This window comes from Syngnathus leptorhynchus, chromosome 1 (assembly GCF_054491065.1).
Source record: "Syngnathus leptorhynchus isolate UIUO chromosome 1, UIUO_Slep, whole genome shotgun sequence".
In the NCBI taxonomy this organism is placed as follows: domain Eukaryota; kingdom Metazoa; phylum Chordata; class Actinopteri; order Syngnathiformes; family Syngnathidae; genus Syngnathus; species Syngnathus leptorhynchus.
In genome coordinates, this window is record NC_141195.1 from 4,585,945 (window position 1) to 4,608,699 (window position 22,755).

General features: G+C 41.6%; 3 protein-coding genes across 4 annotated transcripts in view; 2 read left to right on the top strand and 1 right to left on the bottom strand.

Moving 5' to 3' along the window:
* celsr3 (cadherin, EGF LAG seven-pass G-type receptor 3) overlaps positions 1–8,645 on the top strand; it is a 60,740-nt gene extending 52,095 nt beyond the window's left edge. Inside the window, exons 28-37 of the mRNA XM_085925916.1 lie at positions 1,213–1,325; positions 1,471–1,550; positions 1,827–1,953; positions 2,029–2,148; positions 3,209–3,306; positions 3,717–3,808; positions 3,948–4,121; positions 5,277–5,471; positions 6,135–7,170; positions 8,138–8,645. Coding sequence (XP_085782042.1) covers positions 1,213–1,325; positions 1,471–1,550; positions 1,827–1,953; positions 2,029–2,148; positions 3,209–3,306; positions 3,717–3,808; positions 3,948–4,121; positions 5,277–5,471; positions 6,135–7,170; positions 8,138–8,165 — 2,063 coding nt within the window. The 3' untranslated portion in view covers positions 8,166–8,645. The remainder of the gene's footprint in view (positions 1–1,212; positions 1,326–1,470; positions 1,551–1,826; positions 1,954–2,028; positions 2,149–3,208; positions 3,307–3,716; positions 3,809–3,947; positions 4,122–5,276; positions 5,472–6,134; positions 7,171–8,137) is intronic.
* A 2,100-nt stretch (positions 8,646–10,745) lies between these two features.
* On the bottom strand, positions 10,746–16,249 carry fsbp (fibrinogen silencer binding protein). 2 transcript variants are annotated; one of them, XM_085925953.1, is made up of 5 exons: positions 15,983–16,249; positions 15,424–15,469; positions 14,811–14,863; positions 14,569–14,737; positions 10,746–14,011 (listed from the first exon to the last, which is right to left on the bottom strand). In XM_085925953.1, the coding sequence occupies exons 1-5, from the start codon at positions 16,109–16,111 to the stop codon at positions 13,692–13,694; spliced, it is 717 nt and encodes a 238-aa protein (XP_085782079.1). In that variant the 5' UTR covers positions 16,112–16,249; the 3' UTR covers positions 10,746–13,691. The 2 variants fall into 2 exon arrangements, with proteins under 2 accessions (XP_085782079.1, XP_085782069.1); XM_085925943.1 differs by lacking the exon at positions 15,424–15,469.
* A 427-nt stretch (positions 16,250–16,676) lies between these two features.
* On the top strand, positions 16,677–22,616 carry wdr6 (WD repeat domain 6). Its single transcript, XM_085925930.1, has 6 exons — positions 16,677–16,983; positions 17,140–17,301; positions 17,427–20,064; positions 20,131–20,208; positions 21,085–21,201; positions 21,554–22,616. The coding sequence occupies exons 1-6, from the start codon at positions 16,872–16,874 to the stop codon at positions 22,488–22,490; spliced, it is 4,044 nt and encodes a 1,347-aa protein (XP_085782056.1). The 5' UTR covers positions 16,677–16,871; the 3' UTR covers positions 22,491–22,616.
* Positions 22,617–22,755: the final 139 nt, after the last annotated feature.

Consider the following 22,755-nt stretch of genomic DNA (forward strand, 5'->3'; position numbering starts at 1 on the left):
CAGCTGTCTGTGCAGATAAGGTGTCCTATTGCCGTTTGGGCGGAATGTGTTGACATTTTTTTCTCAGCAAAGGTAAAACCTGAAATGGACACATACTTGGTTGTCCATCAGTTTTCTTCACTGTCACACGTGTACTCGTGCAAGGTGAAACAAAATAAAATTGCACAACCCTTTTGAAAAGTTACCAATTTCTCATTGAATACAAGAACTTGGAGACTCACCTGTGGTGGACGTCTTGTGAATTAGAATATTTTAACATATCATTTATTTTATTTTGAAATATCATTAGCTAAAAATATTATCATGCTTGTATGGACAGAAAAATCGAATTTGCAATAAAAGGTGCACATTTGTATGATTGTATTGAAGTAGAACACACTTCTCCTTGCTGTATATAAAGATTCTTGTCACTATTAACATAAAAAACTCAGTACATGCACAGTCAACAAAACAGCAGAAGAAAACTGCTCGCTGTGCTCTAAAAATGAATTGATATTAAACAAAGATTGTGATTTTGGGGTGGATTTTACCACGTAAAATATGAGTCTCTCAATAGCTCCACACAGTTTATCTACATAACCATTGCTGTATATGTCTGAGTTTCAAGTCTGCTATTACTGTCCTCAGAAAATCAACATACGCCGGCGTTAAGACCACTTCTGTTCATTAGTTCGCCAGCACTCATCCTCTTCATAACTAATTTAATTACCATTATTTAATAACTTATGCATGCACAATTTAATCAAATGGCAAGTTGTGTTCACCGCACATGGGAAAATGATGCCCAACGTATTAGAACAATTTCCCCGAATGTTTTTTTTTCAGTGTGGAGTTCACTTCAAACGTAACAGCAGTAAACATTATTACATGATGACCAAAAATGATTCCCGAGCGCGGCGCTGCTGCTGCTCACTGCTCCCCTCTCCCCCAGGGGATGGATCAAAATCACATGGGGATGGGTTAAATGCAGAGGACAGAGCCCTTTGAGACTGCTTGTGATTTAGGGCTATATAAAAACTTGACTTGACTTGACTTGACTTGACATGATGTAGAATGTTTCAAATGGCTCTTGCATGTATATGATTATTTTTGAACAGCTGAAGCAATTTAGTGACTGTTAGAAATGTGTGTTACAGAATAGTTAACAAGGGCCTGTTATGTCTAAACTACATGACAGTTGACCTTGTCCACTTGTGTGTGTCTGTATTGAAGGTTTGGCTGTGGGCTTGGATCCCGAAGGTTATGGGAACCCAGACTTTTGTTGGATCTCCATCTACGACAAGCTCATCTGGAGCTTTGCTGGTCCAATCGCCATCGTTATACTGGTAACTTTTTCATTATATTTTTTCCCTCATGTTTTTTTTTTCCCCCCCAAATAAAAAATATTCTTAGAAGATGTTCAACACAGTTGTTTCTTCTTCTCTGGCTGCATACATGTGACTACATGTGTGTTACTGTCCCTCTGTCCAGATGAATGGAGGCATTTTCATGATTGTCACCAAGATGTCTTGTAACACTTCTCAGAAGGAGACCAAGAAACTTCCTGTCATGTGAGTATGGCACCATGACAACAAAGAGACAGTAACATGTTGAACTATGCGTGTACCTTTATATTCTTTTATTAGTTTCAGAGCTTGGCCACTCCAGTGGTGACTCTCAGGACGACTTTATACGGGACCATTTTATACATGAACCATATTTATATCAATCCGTCAATTAATGAAATGATTTTTTTTTAATTTTTGTAGAAAGCTTGTATTTCAGTTTAATATCTATAAAATCTGTCGTTGTCATACATTCACTATCCAAACCATATCCCTTTGCAGTGCAACCATCCGCAACGCCTTCTTGCTGTTGATGGTGGCCACCTCCACCTGGCTGTGTGGTTTGATGGCTGTCAACAACAGTATCTTGGCTTTCTATTATATTTTTGACATCCTCTGTCTAGTGCAGGTATGATCATTCTGCATGATCAGTGTACTGGGCTCCCATGTCAAGTCCCGTTGTTGAACTGGTTGTTTTTTTTAGGGTCTGTCAGTGTTGTTGGTCTTCACTGCGCTCAACTCTGAGGTAAAGGAAGCTTGGAGAATGGCTTGTTTAGGGAAGAAGAGTCCTGGAGAAGAGACGCCAAGACCAACATCGAATGCTGTAAGTTACACTGCATCATAGTGTATCATCCTATCATCCTAATGTTTTGGTTTTAGGTTCAGAAAGTGGTCCAAACACTATTATGAATGTCAACCACATTGACACAAATAAAGCAGTAACCTACTTTTTGATGACCTAATGATTAGGACGACTGAATACGTATTATCTTGGTATAGGATCGCAGGGTTTCTGATTTAATTTGATTGTTGGATTTTATTAGATGATGCAATTATGCCCAATGATGTGTCCAATGAGGTTATTTACTATTATAAAATCTGTATAGGCTAATCTCATCAATGAGGTTATTTACTATTATAAAATCTGCGTAGGCTAATCTCATCAGATGCACTGACTTTACTGTGCTAATCCACTCCATCAATTCTCCCTTCCATCTCCCCTGTCCTCTCGCTTTCCTTCTGCCTCCGGGATTTGGTACTGACCCGGATAAAATAATATACAGCCCTTCCCTGCATTGTGTGTGCATGTGTGTGCGTGTTAGTGACAATGTAGTTCAACCTTTAACTTCCATCTCCCTCACAACGCTCACTGTAAAATTTAAAACAACTATACAGTAGCTCTTGTGAGCTATTATTGGTTGCTCAAAATAGACCATGTTTGAAGCACTGTTCTGTCCAACAGCATATGTACATTATAAATCATCTGCTAGCGCGCTGGCTTATTAAGTATGAATGAATAACCTATTGCATAGATTGCTGAGGTCATGTCAAATTTCATCATGTCCTACTTTGACTATATCTGTCAAAGCTCTTTTAGTGACAACTGAGAAGGGATTTGTTGAAACAGGCTTCTGTAAACATTTTTCACCTGCAAATAATTCACACCTTGTAGAACTTTTTTTTTTTTTTGTCTTAATTGCATCCAAATGATATCCTAATTGGAGGTACATTTCAGAATTTGTAGAAAATCTATTGAGAAAAGCTGTTATAGCTTCAGTACATCGCAACTTTTTCACTTCCTCCTTCCTCCTAGGCTTGTTAATATCAACTATAGACTAACAAACCCTTTTATGTTCATTAAATGTAAGTTTTTTTTGTCTCAGACACAGAATGCCTATCACAATGCTTCCCTGCTGGAACAGAGTGGGCTACATCGCATCACCCTGGGAGCGTCCACCATTTCCTCCGTCAGCTCTGCTAGGTATTAAAGCACACAAGTACATCATGCAACATACATACAGAAATAAAAATAAAAAAGATAAAACATCAATAATTTAGGCGGTACTAGTACTGTTTCCTTGTGCTACTGGATATCAGGCAGTGTTGCTTGAGGGAGGGAATATTGAAACTCCAGCCATTAAAAGCCTCTTGTCTGTTTTGTGGGTCAGTAGGGTAAAGGGAATACACATCGGATAAAACAGTTTCTGTACCGAATGTAGAGCAACTCTAATGTTGCCGGGAGTGGCTTTTTCTTTGTAGCTCGCTGCTTATCTCCTTGTTTGTAATTGACATGCTGTATTTATGTGGATGCTCTCCATTAGTCAGCATGAGTAAACACGCAGTACTTGTGTCTCTAATGTGTAGTAACTCCTCTCCCGGTTTGCCTTTCAGAGAGAATCTTTTAGCGCGTCAAAATCTGGAACAAAGCATCGTTCAAACCGGGGCAACAGACTTGGATGTCGCCATGTTCCACAGAGATGGAGGTAAACAAGCCCAAAGCACTTCAATTAGCATAGGTCAACAAATTTCATTGATGGAGTAAAGACACACTCATGCACCAGGTTTGGATATTTGTTTTTGCGACAAAATTTTATTTATTTTCTGTCTTCCCTTTCCTAAAAGGTGAGGATTCTGACTCTGATTCTGACCTCTCCATGGAGGAGGAGCGCAGTCTCTCCATACCGTCGTCTGAGAGCGAGGACAATGTCCGCCTACGCGGGCGCATCCAACGCCGTTTTAAACGCTCTGATCACGGCGAGCGTCTGCTCACAGAACCTTCCAACAACGGTACCAAAGGTGGGCAAATTATCAAATACGCACCTGTACTGTAACTGCCATTTCCCTATCTCTTTATTTTAAGTCTCTATTTCTTACAGTTAAAACCGGTTTATTAAAGTGTTCTTCCTACAGAAAATGTTTTCTACCAAAGGTTCGTCTGCGAGGAATGAGAAAAGGGCATAGAAAAAGAGACTAACAATCTATGAATCTAAGATAACAAATCAATGTTAAGCCCAATAAGCCATCTGGGTTTTCTCTTGACCAAAAGCTGTCAGCTGTATAGACAAGCGTGTCCAGGATAGCTGTGATCCAGGAGAATTTCAATCAATTCATCAATGAGGACCATGACATTATTGAGGGAGGGGGTATTTTACTGAAAGGTCATTTTCTTTGAAAAGATGCTATCTCATCTGTCTTGATGTAACATTAAGGCTGCCATTGATTTGGCAGAGTCGATAAATAGATACCATTAGAAGACCACAGGAGGGATATGGATAACTAAGACCAACTACATCTGTTACAAAGAACATGAATACATTAAAGTAGTAGTCAAATGTGACACAATTGTTTGTGTAGTGACGGCCCTAAACTTTATTTTAAAAACAACCCAGGATAGCGGTGTTCCATTCCTTTCCACTCAGGGGCAATGTTAGCCCTGTAATATATTGTTCATGATGTTCAGGTGTATAGTCAAGTCAAATGTATTATTCATTTTTAAACTAATATTAGAGTTCTGATGAGTTGTTTTTTGAGGTTTCAAAAGTGGTATGCTTTTTTCATAAAAATGACTCGAAGATACACATTTATTTATTAATTAACATACTGCAGGGTTTTTTTTACAATCATGTGTGCAAATGTTTTTTTTTTTCATTTTCATCCACTTACAATATTTGAGTTTGTGTACACCTCTTTTACATTTTAAGTGCTTACGGGTGACCTAACAGAAGGTTGGACCTCTTATTGTGTATACCACAGTGAATAAGTTGTGTTTTTGCCTAATGGACACTTTAAATTTCCCGTTTTAGTGCTCTTAAAATGAATGACTCAATGAGCGAATGAACGAACGAATAAACAAACGGATGACTGAATGATTCATTCATGTAAAATCTGTTGTTTTTAAATTTTACCGATAAAGTAAGTAGACCCTGACTGATCATTTGCTGTGTGTGACAGATCTGGATGGCAATGACCTCCTGTCTTATTGGCCCGCCTTGGAAGGATGTGATAAACACACCCTGCAAAAGTGGGGCTCCGAGCGCCCACTCGGCGCAGACGACAGTAAGGATGCAGCCAACAACAACCAAGCTGACGCAGCGTTCACCAGCGGCGACGAGAGCGGCCTCACACAGCCACACAGACACCGCAAGGGTGAGTTCAATCACTCGTAAGACCCGAGCCCGATGTCAGGGTTATGACAAAGCTTCCCAAAATAAACAGCACGGGTAATTAACAATGTCCCTTTATGTTTGTGTAATAGTCTCTGGAGGAAAACAGTGAAATACAGACTCCACCTATGTATTTGCAGTTAGCTATTCACAAATAGACTAAGTTGTGGGTTTTTTTTTTCGGTGGAAACTTGTCTCAGCTCAGCGCTTCATCGTTTTGCCGTTACAATTTTTCACTATTCATAGCAGGGCTCAATTTATAGTAATTTTCTGTAAATGTGTATCAATGTCAGCGTGACAATTTCAACGTATAAGGGTGTGGAAAACAAATTTTAAATGTGTATCTACTGGCAACCTTCTGCCTCTGTAGCCGGCAAACTTGTGCATCAATGTCATCCTGCATCAGCCACCAACACACAGGACAGTATGCCGTTCTTTGTGGCCAGTGTGTAAAAAGGCTATTTTCTTTTAACAGTGAGAGCTTCATTTGGGAGTTCCTCAGGGTATATTACTGAAACCCATTGCAGTGATTCACAAATTGTTCACCTTGCTAGAAAATAAGAAAGAAAAAATGCTATGTATGTTTCTTTCCGGTTTTTGAACTTTATTTCTTCAATTTTGCCCTCGTGGCTCTCATGCTTTATAGGTATCCTCAAGAATCGTCTGGGCTGTCCCCCCGCCCTCCAGGGGCTTTCATCAGTGGGCCGGGGTGCCAGTGAGCTCAATTGGTACCGCACCTCAACCCTGGGCCACCGAGGTGTTCCTGCGGCCTCTTACGGTCGCATGTACTCTGCCTCAGCTGGTGCCGGAGGGGGTACGGGCTCCCTCTCGCAGCCAGGTTCTCGCTACTCATCCAGGGAGCATCTGGACTCACTGACTCGGAGGCAGCTGTCTAGGGATCCTCTCGGGAGGCAAACAGTCGGGGGCTCGAGGGACCGGCTGGACTCTCGGGGATCCAGGGACAATCTGGACCTCTTACCCAGGAGGAGAGAACTAAGCCAGGGCGCAGGTCTGGCAGGGTTGGGGCTCGATCACCAGAGAATGTCGTCATCCAGGGAGAACCTGACCTCCTCTAGGGACAGACTGGACAACCATCACTCCGGTACCATCCACGCCTCGCGAGAGGACTTGAGGGGAAATGGGGGCGCTATGGGCGGTGGCATAGAGGGAAACTTGAGCGGGTCCAGGTCTCAGTTGAACATACAAACTCGGCGACAGGCTTCATCTCGAGAGCACCTGGCAGGTGCACTGATGAGCAGTAAGTCAAATGAGCAGCTGGAGACCAATGGAGTGTCGGCGCAGGCTCAACCCTGCCGCGAGTGGCTGCGTTCCCTGCCGCCCCGCCAACCCTTGCACCCCGACCAACTTCCGCCATCCTCCCCGCCTCCGCCCATCTCGGAGGAGCCCCAGCAAGAGCCCTTCTCCTCGTCGGATCACGGTCGAGGACGCCTGGACTCTTCATGTAGGTACCCCGGTCAGACGGCCACGCCTGGCACGGGTGTGAACCCTCTGGGGAGACAACCTTCTAGCGAGCACCTGGATATTCTCTCCTCTATCCTTGCATCCTTTAACCCCTCTGTCCTCACACCTCCAAACGCTGCCTCCAACCCTGGGTCCAATGGCCCCTCCCTGCCGCAGTCTGCCACCTCCCACAGCATATCAGAAGTTTCCCCTGACTCGGAGTAAGTGTCCTCTTCATTTGTGTCGACATGATGTCCTTTAACCGAGCATATGAATATGACATCTTGTTTTGATTACACACATTTTGAATTCATTGCAATAGCAACATTCATTGATTCAAATGTACACAAAATGTGAGTTTCATTCAGACAGTTTTCTCAGAAAAATCACACTACAATTGGGGATAAAAAGAGCGTAAGGACAGAATTTTAAAATAAGTTATACAATAACGACACCACTTTGAAGCACAGTGGAATGTAAGAGTGAAATACCAATCAGATTATTCTGATCTGATGTCATTTATATACCACGACAGAAATTATTAAGCATAGCAATTATTGCTAGCATAGCAATTAGCAATTATTAAAAGCATTGCTATTATGTGCACTGATCTTAAGTTTTTATTATTATTCTAACCTCCAAAAATTGCTATCGTAGATTCCAAGATGTTTTTGTTTTCTGATTATTTCACACATGTATAACTTTGTAAAAGTTGCATAGGCCACTACTTTTAACATTATTACATTCAAGCATGGCACGACTATGGCAGAGCGGTCGAATTCACGATTCCAAGGTTAAGGATTCAAATATCCTCTTCGGCCATTCTGTGTAATGTTTACGTGTTCTCCTCATGTTTCCGTGGTTCTTTATCTCATACCTCACACATTCCGTGGTTCCTTGAAGACTGTAAATTGCGCATTGATGTGACCACTTGTTTCTCTATATCTACCATTAATGAGGATACCCTATACCTAAAACGGTATTTTAGGTTTTAACTGTATTTCTCATATTGAACCGATTCTACATCTGCTTTAAGGCAGCATCATAGCGTTCATTGGTCATTTTTAAGGCAATTATCAAGCTATCTGTTCAAATTGTATGCATGTCCTTGTTTCATTTTGTGCAAAAAAAATTCTAAAAATAAAATGGTTTTTATCTCAAATTAATTTCATCTTCTTTCCATCTCAGAGCCAACAGAAGCGAAGGACTGTCTTGATGGCAGCCTCAGTATTCTTCGACGTATTCCGAGGACAAGGTGAACCAGTGATGCATTGGAGCACTAAAATACAGCTTTGGACACAGGTGACTTAGTGTGGGAAAATAGGAAGATGCCAACTTTGATGCTCCAGAGGACAAAAACTGTTTACAAAATATCGCAGTCAGATGTAGACCGAATCCATCTAAAATCGGGGAAAAAAACTGTACATACTAAAACATTTTTATACATTTTGTATCTTTTTCATTGGAGACTAAGCTGTCTGTTGTGATGTTTTCTTTTTTGTAATGTCCGTGTGAGTGAGGTTTGTGAGAGTGAGCTGTATTTAATTCACAAAAAAACATATCTCATCTAATTTGCATGGTAATTGCAAATGGCATAATAACATCTGATGAGAAACCGCAAGACATAGTTGGAGGGAAACTATCAGCATTGGTGGTTGATGTGTAAATAGACCGTTATCATTATAAGTGAAGAGATTTGAATGGAATGAGATGATTGTAGGGTGGGAGACTATGTTGAGGGTGCCACGTGAGGTTTCAGGGTCTGACCATTAAAGCTCCGTCACAAGTTGTCATGAGATTGTGATGTTTTGTGATCAAAGTTCCGCCGTTAAATGAATGTGACCTCGTCGTCTGTCGACCTTCCGTGCCTGGGCCGTGGCCGTGTCCGTGTATGCTCGGTGTCACATCCTCAGTGGGTGTGAGGGTTGACACCAGCCTGCCTCTCTTCAACATTAAGCCACAGCAGTTTTTCAGGATTTACTGTTTTTGCATAACTCAACCTGCCTCAAGAGACAGAACAGACACATTCAAGCTAAAAGGAAAACAATCCCAAAGCTGTTTTTAGGCATCGGATTCACTCAACACTAATGACGACCAGATAAATTGAAGATGCACGGATGACTACAATTAATCAGTTACAAGATTCATAAAAAAAAAAAAATCTGTTAATTACTTTGAGAATTATAATCAGCATTTTATTGAAATGTGTAGAATTAAATGCAAATTATAATAATAATTTAAATATTCGTAATTAATTCAACATTATGTTATGGGCCTTATTGATTGATGGATAGCAGATTATTTTTAAATTATCCCCCCCAAATGTTACAGATTATTGCAATGACAAAAAGAGCATTTATTGTCATTGTACGATTTGCCATTTAAATATTAATAAATTATCTTTAAATTATATTTTTTTTATAAATTTTCAGTGGGAAAAAATTTACCACCAATTTAGGTCGTCATAACAATCAAACTACTGTACAAGTCGTAAACAGTGTTCACTTTCCATGGCAGCGACGTAACTTGAATTTGTCAGAATGTGACTAATGCTGTAATTACACTAAATATTTGTAAGAAACTACTTCTGTTCTATACGTATAAAACACTCAAAAGAAAAATAATTTAACTATGATGTTAACTGAGCGTGCCTTCTCGTTACACGTGAAAACATATTCTTACATTAAAAGTGAACCAAACCCTTAACATTCCCTCCCCTCCCAGCTGCTGTCAAATTGTTACATATTCTCTTTATATATTTTAAATAAAAATCTCCAGGACTAAAACGTAATTTTAGCCAGAAGGCAGGTGAAGCCGAGGGCTCTTCTGTTCCACACAGGAGCGAAAGGACTGAGTCCGCAAAAACTCAAATAATGTTGAGACATTTAAATGCTGAACTGCATCACTGGCCCATTTCCAAAACATTTTCTTTAACCATCGGTTGGACACCTGCCCTGAAATTAAATCACTCCTAACTGCCATACAGTATAATGACCACGTTGCGTGTAAACAAGTGGACTTAGATTTGGCCTATCAGTATGAATAGTTCAGCTTGCCGCCAAGAGTTTGAGAGTATTAATGAGGTGAGGGAAAATACTTTCCTGCAATTTGAACTGCTTTCTGAAGGCCGGTTTAGTCTCCTGCTTGGTGAATTCTGCATTGCGGCTGCACCATTTGCACAGGAGAAGATATCAGTTGTATCTCTGCTTTTGAGATGCAGCTCTGTTTCATCATAACAGCCGCTGCTGTTCTCACTCCTGCAGGAGGAAGCACAACCCTCAGACGTCAATACAAAAAAAGTCTCATGAGCATTCAGAAACCACAGCCCTGGCTGCGGTACAAAAGGTACCATTAAATAAAAAAAAGACAAATGATGTTGGAATTTTTGTTGATCGGAAATTTTATTCTATTTGTTTGATGAAAGATTTCACTTGGGTTATGAATGCTAATCTCTGAGAGCTCCGTTTTGTTTACGTCTGTGCTGTGTGACACGCCCTCCCTGTGGAAATATTTTGGCCCATGAAAAAAAAAATCAAAGCCATCCTCTGTTATAGTGTTCTCAAATTAAGCTCTGAGAACTCCTGAAGGTTCACAAAATAATTTGCAATAAATTATGTTGCATCATTGAAACAAATAGGGACAAACATACATAAACTCCTCTTCCTAGCTTTTGGCTGGATTTCATAGTAGCTCTGATGCAATAGTGACATTCAGCAAATAAATCTGACATCCCTGCATGAACAAAGCCTGGGTTTTTCTAAAAACTTTATTTCCAGAACAAATGGTGTATTATCAGACAAACATTTTCTTTATGTTCTGAGCATTGCACTGCTATAAACTTTGACTTTAATTTTACAATATTAATATTTACAATGATTGATAACTTAAATAATACTACTTATCATAATATATTACATTTTTGTTTAAGCATCATACATCATTCTCTTTATAAAGATTATGACTTCTTTTCCCCTTCTAAAAGCCACATTGTACTGAGAAGCTAGGATATGTGTACAACATCATCGTCATAGTTTTCATCTTTGATATCAATCGTACCCAAATGTGGTGGCATTGCACGAAAAAGCCAGAAAAAAAGCAAAACACTTCACAGATTGCAAAATCACGAAGCTAGAGTCTGACAATATTAGGTGACGCATCATGATGGAAGTTTTTGTGCAACCTTCCACTGTACTTAACACTCATGGCGATAATGGTATTTGCATCCATGCAAATCAAACCTTTATTTAAATTACAAATTCTTTAGAAAACTGCATTGTGCAGCTATGATGCCACAATAATCTTGTTTATGGATGTAAATATTGTCGAAAGTGATCATTTCTGCCCCGCCCACCCCTTCCTCTCTTGATTTGATACAGATCCAAGGTTGACTCTGAATTATATCTGTTTTGTTTTGATGCAATGTTTAGGAATACACAATTACAGCAAGGAGGCAATATGGTTGAATCAAGAACAGAATTTCTCAGACAGACACACGAATGAGGCAGTAATGAACGGCAATGTCTGTGATGCATTTATGTTTACATTCCCTGCACTCAGCAAGCAGATTGCGGCATGAAACCATCACAGTTTCTGTTATCATGGATACAACAGAAATGTTGAACATTAAAAAAAAAAAAATCTACAGATGTATTTTTGTGTGTGTGTGTGTGGGGGGGCTGATGTGGGGGTGTGGAATACCTGATCCGTGCGGCTCCATTATATGATTACTGTTCACTAAATAAAAAAATGTCTGTTTGAAATCTAATAATGAGGGCTAAAGTATGAGAATAGTGTGACAGCAATGAGTTTGGAGCTAATGTTAGAATTCCTTTAAAATGATAAATTGGCCTCTCAATATTTACAATAAGGGATGAACTCATTTTGTCCACGTAAGGCACTGGTGTCCAAACTATAGTATGCGGGCCATTTGCGGCCTGCCCGGTTTTTAGTGGCCCGTGGCATGAATAAAAAAAATATACATTTGGCATGACCTGCAATGCTATTAAAATAAAGGTGTGTAGGTGTGAGCAAAACTTAGAAATTTGGTTGTTGAAAAAGTGGGCAAATTGAGCAATACACCAAATATACAGGGACATTTTAAAAATAAATAATAATACGTTTTCTAAAATAATAAAATATATTTGGAGAATAAAGCTATGGTGATAATATTTGGTTCAGAACCAAAAATGGTTGTATTTGGATCTATTCCAGTGGGCTGCAGGGTTACGGGCCAATCCAAAACTAACAAAAGAAAATCCTAAACAGTTTGCCTTATCTTACCTTGACATAGCCATTTTTCAAAACGGCATTGCATTAACAATTGTATCATGTTTAAAAAGTTGTATTAAAGAAAAAAAGTTCCGTCCTTAAATTATTCTGTATTCAGACCTCGGAGGAAATAGTTTGGACACCTCTGCTGTAAGGTGGATTTATTCATTACATTGGGGTCTTTTTGGTTGTTATTGGTACATTTCAAAGTTATACATGCACATACAAGCCGCAATGTGAGGCAAGGTTGTCCATGTAAGAATGCTGGCAGAAGCAAATATGATGCAAGTACCACAGGCACACATGACAAAATCATACTGCCATGCAGAACTTGAAGTTGTTCAGTGCCTTTTCTGGCTGTCCTGTCTGAGGAGAGTAATGCACCCATCAGAGAAAGCTTAGAGATATGATTTTGGTTAACTTGGTAACAACTGCATTAGTGCAAGCAGTTTGGATCCTTGGAAAAGCAGAATGAGTGACCAAAATCATTCAACACATTACACTAGCTAATTACTATTTTGTTTAAGCTTATCAACAAACTAGCATTAGCGAGCTCATTAGTGTGGTATCGTGAGTTGGGTTGTGCCAGAGATTGATTGTTGAGACAACAGGTCCTTGTCTTAGGATTCTATGTAATTTTTCCTAAAGGACATATTTGTACGAAACAGAAATAATCTGTTCCAAGATCAAACTTGTCATCACAGGCAATAGAGTACTTCAAGAAACAATTAAACATACTTAAATGCCATACACATTGCAATTTTATCCACTACAATTAGGTAGGTTCTAATACTGAATTGAACATCAGTATTCTAAAGTAAATGTCCACTGAATCCAGAAAACTATGTTGATATTATTTGAAGACTACCTGGGTGCCATCGGCAAGATTGCCACAATTTGACCCAAGTTTTTATGTGGTAAGCATATCTGCCTCACAGTTCTGTGGTTTGGGTTTCAAATCTTGGCTTCGGGTTTCTTCTGTGAAGATTGCATGTTCTTTTCATGCTGATGTGGTTTCTGTGTACTCTGAATTCCATCAAAATGCATTTTAATTTAAGATGCTAAATTGGTCCAATGGTGGTTAATGGTTGTTTATCTATGTGTGTGTTGCTATTGATTGACTACCAATCAAGGGAATACCCTTTTGTTTGCTCAAAGCTGGGCTGGGCTCCTAATAAGGGGAGGGAAAAAAATTTATGGATGGCTGAAATTTACTCATACTTGACTTTATCTGAGGTTTGAACTCTCAGACTTGCCAACTTTCTGTTGTAGCTCACTTAAGAAGTAAATAATAATTTAAAAAAACAAGTGGGCCTGATGTCGTAGCTTGCTCTACTCAAGCAAATGTTCCCCTTGTGCAGGCTAGACTGATGAGGTGAAGAACAGTCTAAGCATTGAGGTACAAAACCATACATTAAAATACTTCGAGGGCATGTGGGACAAGCGCTTAAATGGCTAAAAGTAAAAACTCGGCTCATCCCGTGGGATCGGGGCCTCTCTCTTCGTCGCTGGTGTCGGGGGAGGATGGCGGCACGACCTCTCCCATTCTCTTTAGTTTGGCCTTGTAGTAGTTCTTCTTCATCCTGAAGGCTTTCACCTTCTGGCGAGCTGCTCGTGTTTTCTCCCTAACCAGCTCCTGCTCCCACGCCAGCACTTTCATCCTGTTCTCCCACTCTAGCAGCTTCATGTGCTGCTGTTGCTCCAGGACTTCTGCCCTCTGCTGGTGATCTGCCGCTTCCTGTGACCGGCCGCCTGCCGGTGGGACCAGACGCTGGGTGACAAAGCCGGAGGTCCCTGGGGGAGGGGGGCAAGTATTCAGCATACAGACAAGAAATTTCCCTTTAGTTAAGGAACAATGTGAAGTGAAGGAATTGGAATCAATGTGTCACCATCATAAAGTCTTCATTAACTGTACAGCGGGGTGATAGATCACATTTGCTGGTCATAAGTCTCAAGTCTTTACTTTCAATGTTCATGCATGTTTCCGGTTAGTGTGGAAACAACCAAGCAAGCAAGCCAAGTCACAGCTCCAATAAATTTCAAACAAGTTATAAGTCAAGTCATATTTTCTTTTTTAAAATGGTGCCTTGCCTTGAGAGTTTAATTTGTTCGGTGACCACAATCATAATACAAATCACATCTTTTGCTGCTACCATCTTGATTTTTGTTTACAATTCAAAGTTAAAAAGTCCAGCAACATTTCATCGCTCGATAAACAAGAGAGTTGGGTCATTTGTAAGTCAAGGCACCACCATAAATTCAAACATTCACCACTTTGCACTCAGTAGCTGTTGCCATTCTCTCTCCAGATGTACTGTAATATTTGATTTTGTATCAAAGTGACTATCTACCTGCTGCTGTAAAGTAGGCAGCAGGGAAGGATGCATCCTGCAGCTCAGTATTGTGGAGACTGGAGTTTGAAACAGGGCTGTGTTGTGGATCTGACCAGTCGTTCCCTGGAAGCCTATCCAGGTCGTGACGTTGCAGGCAGATAGCCACGTGGTCCTTGCTGTCTTCAGTCTGTGCATCACACCGAGGTGAAAGAGTATTTCATCTACTGTTTTGGTTAGAGCAATTGTTTTAAGGTAGTTACCCGATTCAAGCTGCCGTTCATCTGCCCTGCAGCATTTATCATCCTCAAGTTGCCTGTTTGACAGAACAAGAGAGGAGGAGCGCAGGTAATTGTGTTTGTGGAAACCAGTGGGTTAAGAAATAAAATTGTTTACTATTGTACTGTATTTACTATACTACTGTTACAAATGCTGTAAAATACAGTATTGATACAAAACATCTTAATATCTTGCGTGACATTAGGACAATATTGAATGATTGCAATTTGGTGACCTGATGAAAAATGCTGTATCAACGCATGGTGACAGAAACTGTATGGGCACTTATTTTGGTGGGAACATGGGTTCTGTTGACAAAGTTAGCAGAGCTGCAAATGTTAATGTTTTTGATAAACAGCACTTACTTGATTGCTCCAAGTACTTTTTCTCATTACGTTAGGAACGAGTACTGATACAAATTGCAAAAATATGCAAACACATTGACACTGCTTCTGAAAGTATTTACAATTGCATATTTTGATAGATATAATACATACAATCACCCCAAAACACTTTAATATAGTTTCAAACAAATCTTACAACAGTACCCCTAAAAATAAATGCCTTACAAATTATTTGATTTCTATAGAACTTCACCTGAAGTGTGCATGCACATGCGAGGAAGAATCTCTCTAGCGCCTCCCTGAAATACAAAGATACTAATCTTTGACATCAATTACTACTTTCCTTTTCACCTGGACGTTGGTGCCATTTTGTGGTATCTTGGGACATTACAGAATGTGTATAAAAGAAGAGAACTGTGACTAGTGTTTATAGTAAAGCATGTGTAGGTAAGACTTCACTAATTCTTGATTATTGGGGCTGTGCCAGAGACAGTTAAATTGCACGTATTGAGTTACTAAATGCCCGCTAGATTGTAGTAACCTATTAATTACCACTGACTAGTACCGTTCATTGACAGCATGGCTTGGCATTAAAGCACCATTTCTGAGATGAATAATATAATTATAATATACTCCTAATGCCGTGTAAACCTTAATTTAGCAGTTTTATCGTTGAATAACAACTACGCGTAGTGTGGTGATTATGTGGCAGTAAGCAGCATAATGACACGCCGAGATTGCACGTTAATTATTATTGCACAAGATTGCTTCCTCCCGTCTGTTTCCTACTTTGACATGTGAAGCTTATCTACCTTCCACAAGCTTGCGCACCGCCGCTTTGTGTCCAGCTCCCCCTGCGTGGCTGGTGAGAGCAGCCTCGCCCATGGTCTGAAGTTTAATGGATTTACAACAGGCCCGACATCGAGCGAAGTGAATGTCATGGGTGTCCTTAACCAGCCAGTCTTTGTAAGCCTCCTTGGAAAGCCAGGACTCCTGAAATTTGCACTTCCCAGGCATGGTCGAAGAAGTTAGCTGGAACGCTATTCCACGGAGCTTCAGCTTCTAACGTTGCATTTAAGTTCACTCGGAAAGGGGCAATTTCTAATTACTGCTTCACTGCGCCATTTAATATTTGTAGAGTTTTATTGACCCTTGCATTATCAATGCAGCGATACTCGCCCATTTAAACATTATTCGGTGTCGACCTACTCATGACCCACTAATTTAATTCATTGAAAGTCACATCGGAGTGGCGTTTACTGTTGCTGCTTATGAAACTACGGATTTACTAATCCAGTTTTCAAGTCGAATATGAAATCTACAAAGAATGGGGGAAACGTGTTTTTTTGTAAGAACGTGCCGCATAAGGATTATGAACACTCTTCTGTTTTAACCAAATATCCTTAAAAGCCTCACAACACAGTTGAGCTCTTACATGTGACTCAATGTGTCCAATAGAAATTCATCTTCAGTATTTCCAACCAGTCAGCAACACAGAGAACCCCTATGAGAAGTCTAATTGGTTATAACGCGGCACAATACGGAAGACGGAAAACAATTACGTCGGACCTCATTGGAAACTTGAAAATAGAAATATATTGAAACGTCTCCTGTCTATTCTCAAGATGCCTTGTGGGCGAAATGCCAACCGTAAACGTTACTTTTTGCAGTCTCACATAAATTAACTCATGCTTAATCAAGATGTCAGTGCCTTCAAAATACTCCACTGAAGATCACTTGAAGATGGAGACAGCAGCGTTAGTGGCCCCGGTCACAGCTATTGAATTCTTCCAGGACACGTTTCTACTCACAGGTAGGCTTTCCTTCCTCTGCACAAATTATTATTTTTCTCCTGCAAACCTCTGGTGTCCCTGTACTTTTGTCCCCAATAAATTGTGATGCTCCAGCATAAAAAAAAAAAGTTTTTGCAGCGCAAATGCAGTTCAAATCGTTCAGTCATTGTTGTCAGGTGAGGGTCCAGTGTTGACGGTGTACAATCTACTGCCTGAACCTAAAGCATGTACCTCATCGCTGGTGCTTCAACAACACCGCATCCACGGGATAAGGCCAAGAGTCTTGTCGACTGCTTCACAGCAGAATTCGTTCACAGAAAGTTGCAGAGAAACTAAAGGTAAGCTTGAGCAGGTGTGTAGTATTTATCTTTCTGCTGAGCTAATACAACACTGTACATTTTTTGTTTTATGCTTTGCATTCATTACATCTGATGACCACAATCTCCCTCTCCTCACTCCCCAGGCCTGAGCGCCACACTTCAACCCAACTCCTATGATCTAGTTGTGTTTGGTGGAAAGGCAGTCAGGCTTGTGAAACTACATTTGGATTTCTCTGCTGTGGAGACTGTGCACTTAGAGATACTGAGCCCCCTTGTAGAGCTCCAGGACTGGGCTCTTGATATCCGCTGGCTATGTGAAGATGAGCAGTCTCTCCTGTGTGTGGCTGTTGCCCATAACGGTGCCCTTCTCCTGGACATCAGCTCAGGGAATGCCTTAGTTCAACGCTCGTGTCTGGAAGGGTGTCTGCTGTACTCTGCCCTCATTGTGGTGCACAAATCTTGGGCAGATACTGTTCTGATAGGAGGGACCGTTTTCAACCAACTGGTTCTCTGGAAGCCTGGAGGAGGAGAGAGTAATAAAAAAGCTCTGGTAGAAAGGCGTTTGCTGGGACACACTGGTGTTATCTTCAGCATCTCTTACCTCCTGGAGAAAGGATTGCTGGCATCAGCTTCTGATGACCGCAGTGTCAGGGTGTGGGCTGTTGGTGCTTTAGGGGGCCCTGGAGGAAACTGTGGGGACTTGAAGCCAACGTGCTTAAGGGTGCTTTTTGGGCACCAAGCAAGAGTCTTCTCAGTGTTCCTCTCCCCAAGCAGAGTGTTTAGCGCTGGGGAAGATGGAGCATGCTTAATTTGGGACTGGGCTGGAGTTGGGACAGTGCTTCGCGCTTTGAAGGGACATCGAGCAGGTGGGATTCGAGCGCTGGCGGTCGGTGCGGGAAGGGATGACACAGGCAGATGGGTGGCAACCGGGGGAGCGGACGGAGGGGTGAGGTTGTGGAAGGTTGAAGACAATGAAGAGAAAGACATTGCGACAAAGACAATAACAGACTTGGAGTTTTCTGGTCAAGGCATGCCTAAAGTAGTTTGTGTCACAGAAGGCGAAGCTCACAGTGAAAATTGGAGCCAGTGTAGGATCGTGGTTTGTACTGACCAAGGATTTGTTTACCAGTACGGTAACGGCCGCTGGGAGTTGTTATGGCAAGGTTCTCCTGAGTTTCAGTCCTACTCTGTGATGGAAACTGTGGCCTTTACAGTGAAAGACTCAACAAGCAGAGCTAATTTATGTGCTGTTGGGAGCCTGAGCGGAAAATTAGAGGTCTTTCTCATCTCTCATCCTCACAATGGCATTGTCCTCCAAGCTGGATCAGGAAAGATTCACAGTCTTACTTGGCAGCAATGTGATCCAAATATGTATTTGCTAGCGTCAGGTGCTGAAGGACGAGTCTATCGCTGGTGTATTGGTGTGAGCTTCACTGAAACATGTACTCCCTCTCTCTGGGTAAAGCGCTGCCCTGCATTTGCCCTGCCTGCTTGTGCCAAACGTTGGCTGACGGCTGCCGTGTGCCTCCCTTACAAGTCAAAGCGGGCTCTGTGGTTGTGCGGAGACAGAAGAGGGTCCCTGCTTTTGTTTCAGGAAGACCTGGAGCAGGTGTGTGAGAAAGAGACTACTCAAAGAAGTCATGAAAGGGATGGAACACTGAAAGAGACAGAGAGGCCAGAGGAACACAAAGACCAGCCGTTGTCTCCACTAAGCTGCTTGTTTGGTGTCCATGGAAAACAGGGTGTTACATCAGTCTGTGAATATCAGGGACTTCTCTACAGTACTGGGCGGGATGGCTGTGTGCGGATTTCCAGAGTGCATTACGCACACAAAGAAAAAAATGAGGGAAGTGGTAAGGTCCTTCAGCTGGAGGTTCTAAGAGTTCAGCGGGCTTGCAAAGGTATGGAGTGGCTGGAAAGGGCTTTGATCATGGCACCTCACAACTCTGCGGAGAATGGACTTCTAAATGAATTTGAAAGGCTAAATGTGATCGAGGAGGACCAAGAAGAAGGGTTAAAGCTAGAGAACAAGGGAACAGAAGCCCGCTTTGTCATTTTTGGCTTTCATGCCACGCAGTTTGTAGTTTGGGATCCGGTAAAGCAGGAGAGGCTCTTAACGGTGCCTTGTGGCGGTGGTCATCGCTCTTGGAGTTTCTGGCCGATCCACAGTGGAGTTTGGTCTGGATACGGGGCTCTGGTTTTCATCAAGCAGGGGTCCATCCTGGCTTCCGAGCCCCCCTTAGGCTCATCAGGCTGGTCGAGCAGGGCAGCGTGGAATGAGGGATGGAGCCTGAGGGAGGGAATACATGGGAGGGGGATCGGGTGTGTTTGCCGGTTGGGGAGCATTTGGGTTCAGAAAGACTGTACAGCAGATAGAGCAGGAACATTGAAGTCGCATGGGGTTCAAGTTGAGGAGCAGTGGGAAGTGATAGTGACCGGTGGAGAAGACACAAGCTTAACAGTTTTGGCCATACAGCCCAATTCTAGTAGCGTTACAGTCCTCTCCGTTATTACTGACCACATCTCAAGCGTACGTGCCATGGTGGCGCTTCCTCATCAAGACAGACAGAGATTTCCTACCCATGCCCAGACTCTTTCCGCCCTTTTGATATCAGCCAGCGGGCGAGCTCAGTTACAGTGTTACCGGCTGTGCGTCGGCTGGAACGAGCAGAGACTGGCTCCCTTCTGCCAGGTGATGCAGGTGGCCAGTCACCGATTGGACGAACACTGGGAGAGGAAGCGGAACAGACACAAGATGGTGAAAATGGACCCGGAAACGAGGCAAGTCACAAGAGCATAAATTACTGTAAACACTGCTACTGTAACATCATGGCGATGCGTTTTCAGATATATGTCCATGGTTGTGGTTGACCACAATTCAGATGCTGTTCTTGTGGCTCTTGCGTGCAGTGACGGCGCTGTCAGGTTAGTAATGTTGCAACAAATACGTTCTGTACCAGTGCTCTGATCAGTGCTTCTCAATTACACTACTGGTCAAAAGTTTGGGGTCACTTAGAAATTTCCTTGTATTGAACCTTCACCAGGCCTGGCTGATGGGCGTCTGTCACTAACCTAGGCCTGTCACATTTTTTAGAATGATACAGTTTCACAGAGACTATCATGATGAATCATGATATTGCAATATTTTTTATGCTGTTGATATGATAACGCATCTTAAATCGCATACCTATATCCTTGTCCAGAGCAAATAATAATTGTCAAGAATATTGAACATAATTTATCCAAGATATTACTTATTTTTAACGACATCATTATGAAAGTGCATCTTGCACTTATAAAATGAACCATAAATACAGTGAGCTTTAAAGCGTTGTTTTACAGTGTGTACAGAGATACACTACTGTTTAAACGTTTGGGATCACCGGGACTATTTAGTGTTTCCCATGAAAATTAACCCAATTGTGTATGTGCATGTTTTTTGTGTGCAAATTTGTGGAAAAAAACATGGCTATCAATATAAAAAATAAAACCATCTGTATCAAATAATTACTCTGAACAGATTTTGGCATTTGTATGCAGGCTCTAAAGCTCTACCGAGAATCTGATTTCGATTACACATTTGAACAATTACATTTCTTTTAACAGAAATACTTTTTGATTTGTAATGTGCATTCTTCTGATCTGGATACACTTGTTAGCAAATTGATCATAGATTGGTAGCCTTTTAGCCATCAATATTGCTGTTGTTTCAACCCTGCACACTCTTTTTTTTTGTTACATTAAAGTCCTATTTGTTTTGAATGAATGTCAGTTCCTCATTGCCATTCTCTGTTTTTTTAGATTGTTCTCCGTCAGTGAAGTGAAACACCAAATTGATCTGGTGTGGGAGACGTTTTACCACCAGCGGTGTGTGCTCAGCGTCGCTACCTGCAGCCTACAGGATGGAAAAGGCAACAGGTAGCACATTGTTTCTGTCTTTCACACCTGACTGTTTTTAGATGAATATAACTCATGCAGTAAAAAATGTAAATATTATGAGGAGAGATTTGTATCAAAACTATTGACCTTAACCTACATCCACAATTTTCACGTGTTTCACATCCCTAAATATACACTATAGTTCAAAACTTTGGGGTCACTTAGAAATGTCCTTATTTTTTAAATAAAATTGCTATTTTTTCAATGTTTTAAGAGGTGTGTACACACACGCACACGCACAAACCACATAGTGTATTGGTCTGAGCATTAATGAAATAGGTACTTTTATTCATTACATACACTTGTGACAGATGTTTGTAATTTTCCGTAGGTACATATTGCTATTCAGTGCTGCGACTGATGGCAAGATTGCAGTGTGGGCTTTGACCCAAGAATTCCACAGCTCGCTGAGTGGCGCTCCAACTGCGTTAATCCCCTGCCTCACCTTAACCGCCCACCAGAGTGGCGTCAACTCACTAGCTGTTTGGGTCCAGACACAAGGGCACCAAGATGGCGGCTACCTGTTATCCATTGCGAGCGGCGGGGATGACGGGATGCTGATGATGTCCACCATTAGAGTGGACTACCTGGACAATCATGGCACGCCTGTGGGCTTTACACAGGACCAGCCACAAACCCATCTTGATCTACATCTTCTCTCCCAATTGAGTATCCCTTTGGCCCATGCAGCCCCTCTAACTGCCCTTAAGCTCCTTAGACCAGGCCTGATAGTCAGCACCTCTTGCGATCAGAGAGTCTGCCTGTGGGAGCTCTGCAGTACTTCCATCAACCACAAAATGGTGCTGTGCTCCCATGTTGCTGATGCTGCAGGACTTGCGGTGTGGGAGGACCAGGTGATGGTGGCGGCGGAAAATGGAAAGAGGAAGGCCGAATCTGAGGCTGATGAGGTTTGTGGAAGGACAGAAGGTCAGACGCAGTTAGAACGAACAAAAGGGAATGCAGAGGGGCTAAGTCATAAGGACCAGGAAGCTGTTGGGTCATGGGTTAAGATAGACGACTCAATTATGAAGATGGATGCAGAAACTGAGTTTGGCAAGAAAATACATACTAACAACCAACATGGAGATGAGACAATCACAGGAATTGCTCTGAGATCTTGTGACAAAAGTGAAGGGACAGAAATTACGGGATGGGTATTGGTCTGTGGTCAAGGCTTCCAGCTTCTGCAAATTCAAAACAAAGACACTTATAAAGATGTACAGCTACATGAAAGGAGGAGAAGCGAGAAGGACAAGAGTGCACAGTAGCTTTACATGGAAAATTAACATAAGGCCACCAAGAAGTGGTTGTTTTTGACTGCACATGCCGCAATCATTAAAAGCATTGATTGTATGTTATGATTACACACTTTAAAAAATAAAGCTAATTTATTACGTTTCTTTAGTCATCATTTATAAGGCAGCTGCAAAGAATGTACTTGAATGGTTCAAGACCTGATGATAATTGTGTACTCAGTACTGTAGTTCAGTTTACTGTGGTGCAGTTTACAGCAAGTGCTGCAAAGTTCAGCAT

Coding starts and splice junctions, on each gene's coding strand:
- fsbp (XM_085925943.1), bottom strand. CDS start 16,187: ATGCCTGGGAAGTGCAAATTTCAGGAGTCCTGGCTTTCCAAGGAGGCT. Junction 14,864..15,982: donor GGTGCGCAAGCTTGTGGAAG/GTAGATAAGCTT, acceptor TCTGTCAAACAG/GCAACTTGAGGATGATAAAT. Junction 14,012..14,568: donor TGCCTACTTTACAGCAGCAG/GTAGATAGTCAC, acceptor CCCCTCCCCCAG/GGACCTCCGGCTTTGTCACC.
- wdr6 (XM_085925930.1), top strand. CDS start 16,872: ATGTCAGTGCCTTCAAAATACTCCACTGAAGATCACTTGAAGATGGAG. Junction 16,984..17,139: donor GGACACGTTTCTACTCACAG/GTAGGCTTTCCT, acceptor CATTGTTGTCAG/GTGAGGGTCCAGTGTTGACG. Junction 20,209..21,084: donor TGCAGTGACGGCGCTGTCAG/GTTAGTAATGTT, acceptor CTGTTTTTTTAG/ATTGTTCTCCGTCAGTGAAG.